This window comes from Psammomys obesus, unplaced genomic scaffold (genome assembly GCF_907164565.1).
Source record: "Psammomys obesus unplaced genomic scaffold, mPsaObe1.curated_primary_1811, whole genome shotgun sequence".
In the NCBI taxonomy this organism is placed as follows: Eukaryota; Metazoa; Chordata; class Mammalia; order Rodentia; family Muridae; genus Psammomys; species Psammomys obesus.
Window position 1 is genome coordinate 16,554,119 of NW_026596109.1, and position 11,765 is coordinate 16,565,883.

At 42.2% G+C, this 11,765-nt stretch overlaps 2 protein-coding genes across 2 annotated transcripts in view; one reads left to right on the forward strand and one right to left on the reverse strand.

Annotated features, from left to right (window-relative positions):
• Clhc1 (clathrin heavy chain linker domain containing 1) overlaps nt 1–8,990 on the reverse strand; it is a 25,756-nt gene extending 16,766 nt beyond the window's left edge. The window contains exons 1-5 of the mRNA XM_055628983.1: nt 8,939–8,990; nt 5,321–5,581; nt 4,995–4,999; nt 1,840–2,055; nt 562–695 (exon numbers count right to left, since the gene is read on the reverse strand). Of these exons, the coding sequence (XP_055484958.1) occupies nt 562–695; nt 1,840–2,055; nt 4,995–4,999; nt 5,321–5,497 (532 nt within the window). The 5' untranslated portion in view covers nt 5,498–5,581; nt 8,939–8,990. The remainder of the gene's footprint in view (nt 1–561; nt 696–1,839; nt 2,056–4,994; nt 5,000–5,320; nt 5,582–8,938) is intronic.
• Nucleotides 8,991–9,346: 356 nt separating this feature from the next.
• On the forward strand, nt 9,347–11,427 carry Rps27a (ribosomal protein S27a). Its single transcript, XM_055628876.1, has 6 exons — nt 9,347–9,404; nt 9,500–9,564; nt 9,982–10,036; nt 10,478–10,563; nt 10,838–10,969; nt 11,240–11,427. Exons 2-6 carry the CDS (start codon nt 9,517–9,519, stop codon nt 11,387–11,389), a joined length of 471 nt encoding a protein of 156 aa, XP_055484851.1. The 5' UTR covers nt 9,347–9,404; nt 9,500–9,516; the 3' UTR covers nt 11,390–11,427.
• Nucleotides 11,428–11,765: the final 338 nt, after the last annotated feature.

Here is an 11,765-nt window from a genome sequence, read left to right on the forward strand (position 1 = left end):
TGACAGTCAGTACCTAGGCAGGAAGCGGAGGGCGGGCGGATCTTCTAGGAGAGAGAGGGACTCTGGGAGGAAGAAAGCAAAGGCAGGAGATTCAACAGCAGGACAGAGGTGACTGGACAAACATGAATAGGAGCAGAAAGGAAGGTAGCCATGTGGGTGGGGCACAATGACAGGATTAATAGAGTTAAGATAGACAGGTAGCTTGGAATCTGCCCAGCTAAAAGGCCTAAGCTTTAAACTATTACAAAGCTTCTGTGTCATTATTTATACTGATGGTAGGCCCGGAAGTCCCACTACACCCAAGGATTTCCACTCCTAATAGTTCTCAAGTGATGCTGATGTTGACGTGAGAGCTTCTAACATGTTAACTGGCCAGGATGCAAGTCTTCACAGTTGCTTCAGGTTTGTTCTTTCCTGGGTATCTACTAGGACCCTGTCTAAAGTTGCTTGTACAACACACAACTGAAGGTTTTCAAATATTAGGACGTTACACTAGTTTGTGTAAGAGGCAGCCAACCAGACAGATTTCTCTGAAATAGAACTGTAAACATGATGCTGCACCTGGGATAGGTTTCCAAGGCTTCGTGGAGGAAGCACAGAACTTCACTTCCTTGTTGTCATAGTCTGTTCTTAGCTGTTTTACCTGATTAATTTGCACTTGAATCATTGTGGAATTATCTTCAATAATCTTCAATCTAAAAAAACAAAACAAAAAACCAAATGCTTTCATATGCTTGTCACACCAATTTAATTCTTTAATCATAATATTAAAACAGGCTAGATTGTTATTTGGCTAATTATAATTTGAACCACTATGAACTAGTAGAAATAAATAAAATAAATAAATAAATAAATAAAATAGAAGATGCTGATGCACCACAAATGGGGAACAATTTCCCTTCAGATCACCAATAAAAACTACTCTTGCTAACCCCATTTCAAATCAATAGGCATTAGCTATAATCTAGCCACAAAACACCATCCATTCCCTTTAGTGAGATTACTGTTACAACTGAATAGGTATTTTTAGTTTTCCTTTTTCTTTTCTTTTGAAAGGGTCTCATTACGTAGCTAAATTTGGCTTTGAATTTGATCCTCTTTCAGCCTCCCAAGTGCTGATTACAGATGTGAGCCACCACAAAATAACAAACTGTTATTTGCTGGGGACTACTGTAACAATTATTACAATTTTGGTGATTTAAAGTAACATTGATCTTCTCACCATTCTGGAGGCCAGAAGTCCAAATCATTAGACTGCACTGAAATGTGAGAAACTAGTATTTGGGAGGCTGAGACAGGAGGATTGCTGTAAGTTTTGAGGTCACCCAGAGCTACAGAATAAAACTTTTTTTTTTTTAACTGTTTTGTAAAGGAGCATTTTATTGTCTCTGGCGGGTCACTTACTGTTGGGATCACAAGGTTAAGCGCTGTCACTCTGGTGAGAATTGTGAACCTGTACTGTCAAATCTTCCATGCATGAAATAACCTCCCTCCTTTTATGACACCAACATGTGCCTTCACTCTACTAAGAGGGATCGTAAAATCCTTAAAAATTTAATAATTTTTACCCAAAATATATAGTAGTTGGTAGGAGAAGGGACTATAAAAATAGCTTAAAATAACATTTTAATTAAAGGCAGGCATGGAGTGATCCTGCAATCTTAGCATCTGAAGGCTGAGTCTTGAACAAGACCAGGCTGGTGAATTAACAGCTAGCTTAGGTTAAATAGTGACACCCTGTCTCAAAATAAAATAAACAAAGCAGGGAAAACTAAAGACCAATTGATTATTATCACCCAGTAGCGTGGTACCTTTCTGGCTAGTTACTGACATACTCACTTTTCCTCAAGTTGTATCGCTCTTCTCTGGTAATATACCAATGCTGTGGGCTCTGCTGCCAAAACTTTAAGTTTTCCGTGAAGATAAAAAGCAGTTCTCCGGCCTTTTTTTATGGTCTCAATAAAGGCATCATATTCTCTTTTGATTGACGTAAGTATGGACTTGTATGCATTGACATGGTCTATTACCTGAAATATGATTTTTCTGTCTGTGGCACTAAATATTTTTTAACAGAAGATACGGTGATCAAAAGCCTGTTCAGCAGGTTATTTTTAGGTGAAACATGATTATTAACTAGAAACAGAAACATCTTAAAACAAACTCAAATGACCAGGCACTAAAAACAAGAACCACCAAGTACACGTTCTTTGTGGGTCACAGATCCTGTGATCCTAGGTATGAGGAAGGCTTCTTATGCTTGGTATGAACCCATGTCTGAGACATGGGCTAATAAGGTGCTAGGTCTATGTGTCTCAACTGTGTATCTTTTAATTACGCATCTCTTACCCCTTTGAAATCTAGCCTCTTAACTGCATTTGTACATTATGTTTGTAAAACCTTTAATTATTTGTATATGTGTCTGTGTACAGGTGTGTGCATGTGAGTATAGGTACCTGAAAAACCAGAGGCTTCGGATCCCCCGGAGCTGGAGTTACTCGTGATTGTTAAGTGCTGGGAATCAAAATCGGGTCTTCTGGAAGAGCAGTGGTACTCTTAACCACCGAGCCAACTCTCCAGCCCCACAGAGATAATGTAATCTGAACTCATTCACCAACACTACGAAAATCAGGTCCCAGTTCCCAATTGCATCCCTAATCTCAACATGCCAAAAACAACTGTGAAAACAATTCTATACATTCATGGTTTCCAATAATATTTAAGCAAAACATCTATCAGGAAGGATAACGGGGGAAAAAGAAACACTAGAAAGGTTAACCAGGAAACATCACTTTCTATGAGGCTGACTCTACAGCAAATATCTTTACTACAGTTTCTTTCTTAATCTTGAATATTAATCACTCATATAAAATAAATTATCACAAAATTTAAATAGGTTAAGAAACAAAACAGAAAAACTTTTGCTCTGAAAACTGAAATTATGCTTGTTCATCTCTGCTGTACTTCTGGGGTGTTTTAGAGGAAGTTACCCAGGAAAATACCCATCTCACCCCAGGTGATCTACAGAGGTCAATAACCGACAAGGACCAGATCTTTTATCTCACATGCTCCAATAACCAGTTCAGGTACATTAGTGAGTTCAACTAATGTGCAGTGAGTCAACTGCAGTGACTCCTGGTCAATGATCATGTCAGTGTGCTAGAAGAAACAGATCTCGAGAGCTCACCCATGGGTACACAGAAAGCAGTGAAGTGGAGGAGGCAAACTGGCACACCACCAGTAGAATAACGCTGGCAATATCACCTTATCCACAAAATACTTGAAATTTGGGGCTGGTAGCTCCTGGAAATTTCTGAGAAGTCTAACACTAGAAGCCCCGTGCCTTGATGACATTTTCAGCAGGTTGCTTCTTCATTCTATAGTCTCAACTACTCATTACTCTCTCACAGCCATGTGCTTCTTTTATAGTATTTTTCTAGCCTTTGCAATTTTCTTCATTCCATTGGCCATTAGTGAGTATATATCACTACTTTCTACTTTCCCCCCCTTTCCTTTCTTTTCCTTTGGATTTGTATGTCCCAAAATGGCCATCAAGTCACTATGAACCTTTGATATTCTTGCATCCACCACCCTAGTGTTGGGATTACAGGCATGTGCCACCACGTGGGAGTTAACCCATGTGGTACTGAGGATGACTAGGGCCTTACACATGCAGGCTACATTTCCTGTATCTTTGTGCTTGCTTTTCCTCAGTACACAACAAGGCTTTTAAAAGTCTTTCTTAGCATATACTTGTCATAGATAAGTTTCATAATTACATTTCCATGCATGTGTTTTGATTTTTAATGACTTTATTTTTTTAATATGCTTTAGTGTTTGGTTGCATGTATGTCTTATGGGGGGGTGTTGGATCCACTGGAACTGAAATTATAGGTAGTTGTGAGCTGCCATGGGGGTGCTGGGAACTGAACCAGGAACCTCTGGAAAAGAAGTCAGTGTTTTGACTTCTTTTCCAGAAGAAGTCATAACCACTGAGCCATCTCTCCAACCCTCATGTGTTTTAATTTTAACCCCCTTCTTTTTCCCAAATACTTTCTACCTCTTTCTTCTACTTCTTTTTCTTCTTTTATTTTTTGGTGTCTGATGAGTTTAATTAAGATTGCTGACAGCATGTGTGGAGAGATTATTTGATAAGAATATAAAGTGGCTACAATACTGAAAATCTCTCTCCCTCCTCCCCAGCAACCATTAAATGCCTAAAGATCCTCTGGAAGAGCTAGGCTTTTATTTAGATAAGAAATATAACTCATTCGAATGCTTAAAAATCAGCAAAAAGACTGCATTCTCCTGGGAGGCTGGAGCAGGCACATCTCTGTGAGCTGGACACCAGTCTAGTCTACATAGTGAGACCCTGTAAGACCACGTTCCTCTTCTGCCTGTGCCTGTTCTGAGACTAGGGGTATATGGAAGTCTTAAGGTGCTTCCTCCAGGCGAGGAGAAGAGGCAGATTTCACTGTTGTTGTCAGGCATCTACACGGGATTGTAAAGAAAATGCTAGGCAGCTGGGCGGTAGTGCTCACACCTTTAATCCCAGCACTCAGGAGGCAGAGGCAGGTGGATCTCTTGAGTTGGAGGCCAGCCTGGTCTACAGAGTGAGTTCCAAGCCAGCCAGGGCTACACAGAAAAACCCTGCCTCAAAAAAACCAAAAAACGAACAGAATCTGACATACTATGTAAAACTATAACATTTTCTAATCCAATCCCATTATTTCCAGCATTAAAAGTAGTCAAATCCTTTATCCACTATATCTAGACTTCTAAGAGGTCTCAAATTGCTTAGCTGGAACTTATGGTTGATTGTATGTCACTATGTTGCCCAACTCCTGGCTTCGAGAAATTCTCCAGCCTCTCCGGTAGCCTCCTACCAGCTGGGGTGACCGGAATGTGGCTCAGCACCTGGCTCAAGAGGTCTCAATGTAACATGCCTTATCATATCTAAACCAAGACTTTATTGCTACCACAAACAAACCCAGAACCTAAACTACTAGTTCTTGTTCACAATGTTCTAGCAAATTAGATAGCACCTTCACTTAAAATGATAAAAACAATTACCAGAGGACACAGCCAAACTTGACAAAACATTTCTTGCTGCACTAAATTAACTGACTCTAACTAGCAGTCAGGAAATGCAAACTCTGCACTGTGCTTTCCCTATTCACCCTGGATAACAAACTGGATGAACTTCTCTAAACTTAGCAGACAGAAAGCAGTCAGTCAGACAGCGGTATTACTAAGGTAGTAGTTAAGCTGGGTGGTGTATAGCTTCTTGGAAACATCCCCATCTTCAAGAGCATCATGGTACCTTATCAAAAACATTTTGGTATATTGTGTAATACTCATCAGCAGGTCCTTCCTCGTTGCAGCCCACTCTTTCGGTTTCTGTGGTTATATATCTTTGCATGCTTTCCAAAAACTCCTTGTCACTTCTACTAATGATAGGAGGCAGAACTGCATGTTTGTTTATTTCTTGGACTGACATAAATCTTAATCTGCAAGCTTGTTCACTGGAGAGAAATTAAACCTTGACCTTCTTTTGCAATAATGCCAAAAACCTTTAGTGTGCCTGAAAAAAAACATGACAGTCAATTAATCTGTAAGCCTAAAACTCTTAAAAATATGTATGTTTCAGAAAAAAAATTCTTAGAGATGTTATTAAGATAGATATTTCAGTCAGAAAGTTAAAATGCTTGTGCTAGTCTACTTACATTTGCTATAGTCCAGAACACAAATCAAATGCCAGTTAATTAAGAACTCTTCCCTTAGGACCAGTGAGATGGCTTAGCAGGTAAAGTACTTGCTACGAAAGCCTGAAGAGCTGAGTGTGATACCCAGAACCCCCCAAAAGGTGAGAAAACCAACTCCACAGAGCTGTCCTCTGACCTCCACACAAGCTCCCTTGCCCAGTTATGCACACAAAATGATGATCAAATATAGAAAACAACTTTTCCTTTAGAAACCACTCAGACTCATCTTATGTGCATTGTTTAAATGATAGGAGAGATGACTTACCAGTTAAGAGCACTGGTTACTTTTCATAGAACCTGGTTTTGATTCCTGGCACCTACATGGTGACTCTAACTCCAGTCCCAGGGGCTTGGATGCCTCTGGCCTCCACTGGCAACAGACATACCAGTGATGCAACAGATATACATGCAGGCAAAGCACAAGCGTGCAGGTGCACCTTGTGGGAAGAAGGGTTTCAGTGGGTGGAGTGGGTGTCACACAGGGTGACAGTGAAAAGAACTAAACTCACTAAATATATGAAGCTATCAAAGAATAAAAAATAAAAAATTCAAAATTACCCTTTGGCTGTGGTGGAACACACCTTTAATCCTAGCACTTGGGAAACAGGAACAGTCAGGTCTCTGTAAGTTCAAGGCCAATTTGGTCTACATAGTAATATCCAGGCCAGCCAGAGACTGTCTCAAAAACAATAAAATGTTTAAATTTTCTCTAAAGAGCCCTAAAGTATTTATTGCACATTTCATAGCATGAAATTGCATTATCTAACTATCCCCATAGCCACTGAACTCTTTTGCTACTGTATGGATGCTTGCAATGTTTAAACAAACTTTGTAATGTTTTGGCAATATAATAACCAGTTATCTAAATTACCATGTCGAACTTAAAATATCGCCCATGTGCATGCCTTTAGTCCCAACACTTGGGAAGCAGAAGCAGCCAATTCTCTGTGAATTCATTGCCAAGTTGATCTACATAGAGAGGTTCAGGCCAGACAGAGCTACACGGTGAGACCCTGTCTCAAATAAATAATAAAATACAAATAAAAAATAAAGGAGACACAATAATTTTGAAGTGTCAAAGACTAAAATTATCTGTATGCTGATGAATTGGATAACAAAAAGTCAATTTACAAGAAGACACACAGTAGATCCAGCAAAGTCAAAAGCAATGTATGCTTGAAGTCTTTTTTAATTAAAAAAAGTTATTGTCTGTGTATGTGTATGTGTGTGGGTGCATGCTTGTCTTGGCACACACATAGAGGTCAGAGGACAATTTATGGGAGTCAGTGCCTCTTCTTTCCCTTTGGAGGTCTCAGTGTCTGAACTCAATCATTAGGCTTGGCAGCAAGTGCATCAACTCGCAGATCCGTATCACTGGCCTCAAGTTTTTTCAAATCAATTTGTTACTCATTAGTTCAACCACTATTTGTTGAATGTCTATTTAATAGTTAATGCCTGGGGATTCAGCAATAAGTCAAATAAAGTCCTGGCTCTTGGAGTTTACAATCTAGTAAGATGGTATACAGATAATGTAATTGAAATAGTAACATAACATCAGAGGAGAGAAAATGGGCACAGTCACTGTGGCACCAGCATGTGTGGTCACAGCCGAAGAGCGGGAGCTTCTGAGAACCGTTAGGAGAAATCCAAGTTCCTTTGGTGCCCTAGTATACCCTTTAAGGGGCCAACAATTTTTTCCCCTTCTGACAAAACTTTTTTTTTTTTAATGTCTTTGAAGGTAAAACATTTTCTTTTCAGTGTTGGATATCAATTCTATCGCCCCATACATGCTTGCTCACCTTTAGCCCTGAGGTGAAATATTTGAATAATGTAGAATGTCACCATCACTTTTTGCTTTTCTGCGTATGTCCACATTTTTGTGGGTACATGCACGTGTGGAGACAGGAAGATTACATTGAGTGGGGTCATCTTCAATCACTTTTTTAAAAAAAAAATTGTTCTTGCATTTAGTTAGTTTGAGGGCAGGGGGCGATGTTAAAGTCTGAGAGCAGCTTGCTGGAGTCGGTTCTCCACCATTTGGATCCCTTGGAAGGAACTCCAGATGTTAACCCTCCTTAGTGATCCAAACAGAAGGCCCTACCTTATTTTTAAAAGGAGATTTGCGTCATGTGGGTGTAGTGGCACACCCCTGACCCTTCCAATCTCTGAGCCCAGAGAACTTTCTGGCATACTTGCTTAGACAGGCACACCAGACTTTATTTTTAATTAATTCAATTTACAGCTCGGTCATAGAGCCCTCTTTCTTCTCCTCCCAGTCCCACTCTCCGCCAGTATCCCATCTCCCCTACTCAGAATAGGGGAGACACCCCAGTTCATCTATTCATGTGAGAACTGAGTTGTCTTCCTCCTCTGTGGCCTGGTAGGGTAGTCCCATCGCGGGGAAGTAGTCAAAAAGCCTTTAAAGTGTGTGTTGGGGTTCCAACACAGGTTTTTGCATACCAGTTCCACGGATCCTGACACCTTCAGACCAACGTACAGAGAATAAAATTAAATAAATAATTTAAAAAAGGTGGGGGGCGCTGGGTTTGTGTGGTGGAGAAGGGACTGGGAGACAACCAGCTTCTAACTGGGCTGGTCTCGCCTCTTTCTCCTGGAGAACATATGCTCCCATAATTTTTTTCACCAGGTCCACGTCCAAACTTGTAGTCGAGGGCTAAACAATGGTGGGTTTCCTTACTGTTAAAACAACAACAACAAAACCAGAGACAGGTGAATCTGTGAGTTCCAGGACAGCGTTGTTCTACAAAGTAGAGTCCAAGACAGACAAGGCTACACAGAGAAAAACCTGTCTCCAAAAAAAAAAAAAAAAAAAAAAAAAAAAAACCACCAAAATAAACGATGAAAATTAAACTACATTTAACCGTTTCATACTAGGGAGGTGCGTGCGGCTGGAGAAATGGTTGTGGGGGGAGGGATACACCGTAAGGGGCCGAACTCCGCGCTGCGGGGCCTTCGACTGGGCTACAGCTGTCCTGGAGTTGGCTGCCGATGCCCTTCTTGAGGGCCAGCACAGCTGACTCTCGACCACCACCACGAAGGCGTGACCAACGCCTTGAGCCCCAAATGCCTTTCCGGCCGTTAAGGCTTCCCTTGTAGGCATTTCCCCGCGACCCCACCCTCGAGCAAAACACTACGCCTCACCCCCAAGTGCTCACCTGGCTGAACCTCTCCTACCCCTGCCTGCACAGTTTAGAGACTGTAACCAGGAAGCCCGGAAGTGTGGAACTGCATCTTGGGACGGGTAGTCCTAGCAAGAAGAAAGCGGTGAAGACTACAATTCCCAGGTAGACTTGTGTTACCGCGCTCGCTCTTTTTTTTTTTTTTTTTTTTTTTTTTTTTTTTTTTTGTGCTCAACAAGCCCCTGTTGAAAGGAAGCCCCTCTTAGTCGCATCGGATGTATAAGAAAGTCCTTTGAGACATGTTTTAAGTTGCGCACACCGTTCCGGGCATTCTGAGCGATGCCTGGGGAACTGGCGCGACCGAGCTAGTCTGGCACTGCGTTAGACAGCCGCGGCTCGGCGACGGCGCGCAGGCACGAGCGTGGCCGCCTAAGGGGCGGGCCCTTCGGCCGGGAAACCCCGTCGGCCCGCGCGGCTCTCCCTTTCCGATCCGCCATCTGCGGTGAGTGTGTGCTCCGTGGCCCGGCTCTGGCTGGTGGCGTTCCGGGTCGCTCTCACCGCCCCGGTCGGGTCTCATCCGTCTCTTTGCGAATGCAGGTGGAGCCTCCGCCAAGATGCAGATTTTTGTGAAGACCCTGACGGGGAAGACCATCACGCTCGAGGTATGGGCCAGGTGGCGTGCGGAAGCCGAGGCCTTCGGCGCCGCCTTCAAGCTTGAGAGCGCGTTTCCGAGTCTGAATTCGGAAGCCTGGCCTTGAGCTGAGAATAGGTTGATTAGCACTCGCCAGAGTTTGGGTGCTGAACGTTTGCCTCTGCCCCGTCCCGAGTGGCCACATTGGAGGGTAGGCGGGGGGGGGGGGGGGGGGGTAAACGCTTCTCTTCGGCGGGTATCGTGCTCCACCCGCCCCCACCCCAGTCGTTCGGTGCTCGCCTTGGTCTGAGAACGGATTTGACTCGTAGGGATACCGCCGTTGAGTAGGTACCAACCCATTACCACTTAGTTCGTTTTGTGTAAACTTACTGATTAGTGTTCTAGTTTCTGTGTAACCATATAGTAACTTATGTATTAAAATTCACAGGTTGAACCCTCGGACACTATAGAAAATGTAAAGGCCAAGATCCAGGATAAGGAAGGCAAGTAATGTTACTAGAAAAATAATCTGCTTTGTATGATCTAGGCACATTTGCTCTTTTGTAGGATAGAAAACAGGCTAAAGTGCTTTTGAAAGGTAAAATATCAAGAGTCGTATCAGGCTACCTCGTCGCCTGGAAACTCTGAATGACAGGTTTTTGGTTTTTTTTCCAAATAGGAACTTTAAATAGTCTTCATTCATAAAGCCGAGTAACATGTAGTAAATGTTCAAGCATGTCCAAACATTAAAACAGCTTAGGCGGGGTGGTGGCGACCACACATCTGCTGCCAGCACTGAAGCGGGCAGATGAGTGGTCTACAGTGACTTCCAGGACAGCCGAAGCTACTGAGTGAGCACTGTCAGCATTGGTGTGACACAGGATTAGCTATAGATAGTGGGTGTGTACATTGTTCTAAGCCCAGTATTTTTTCCCTTTAATTAGGAATTCCTCCTGATCAGCAGAGACTGATCTTTGCTGGAAAGCAGCTGGAAGATGGCCGTACTTTGTCTGACTACAACATTCAAAAGGTTTGTTTGGGGGAAAACATGATATGCAGAAAGAGGGAAGTTAGCATGTGAATCCACTAATATTTGATAAGTACTGCAGCTGTCCGCTAATTTTAAAATGTGTGATGCTGGTTGGTTCTTTTTGGTTTGTAGAGAAAGGTCTCCTGTAGCTCAGGGCAGCCTTGAATTGGATTCCAAGTGCTGGGTGGTCGGGCAGGCTGGGCCACTCCCAGCCTTTTGACAGACTAAATTGTTGATGCTATAGTACTGTCTGTTTTCACCCTTCCATTTACAGGAGTCTACCCTTCATCTTGTGCTGAGACTCCGTGGTGGTGCTAAGAAAAGGAAGAAGAAGTCTTACACCACTCCCAAGAAGAATAAGCATAAGAGGAAGAAGGTTAAGCTGGCTGTTCTGAAATACTATAAGGTAAGCTACTTTGAGCAAAGCAGTGATTTGGAGCATGTGAGCATTGCTTATGGAAGTGCAAGTTGAAAGTGAAAATTCTTTGACATTTGACATTTCATTGAGTTATTTAACTAGAAACTCCAATTTGCTGCTTTTTCTAACCTAAGATGCTGATAAAAGTCTGAGAACAGGATTTTAATGGAATTTAATCTGAGATCAAGAGGTTCATATCTTGAGCCACTAAAATCAGACTTAAGGGTATGGTTTGTGAAATTAATTTTTGTTTTTCAGGTGGATGAAAATGGCAAAATCAGTCGGCTTCGTCGAGAGTGTCCTTCTGATGAATGTGGTGCTGGAGTTTTCATGGCTAGCCACTTTGACAGACATTACTGTGGCAAGTGTTGTCTGACTTACTGCTTCAACAAACCAGAAGATAAGTAGTTGTGTATGAGTTAATAAAAGGAAGGAACTGATGTTTAGTGTTGAGTTTTATTTTACAGTTAAAGAGTCTTTGAGACTGTGGCTGGTCTTTTGGTTCCTGCCTAAGCTGCCAGCTGCATGACAGAGGCCTTGATTGCATTGGCTGGAGAGTTACTTTGCTGACACTAAAGCACTTGGGTCAGAATTCTTTAAGGGGTTGTGGGATGTCCCATGCAGTACCGGATAATGCAATGCCTTGTAGATTCTGTTCTTAGAACTAGAGGTAGCTACCTTTTACCAAAAGGCGAATTCAAGGCGTTAATTCAAAGCATCCCAAGATATGTGCTACTTGAGGAACACTACTGGCAATACCCTGTCTTTAAATAAAGGAAAAGGA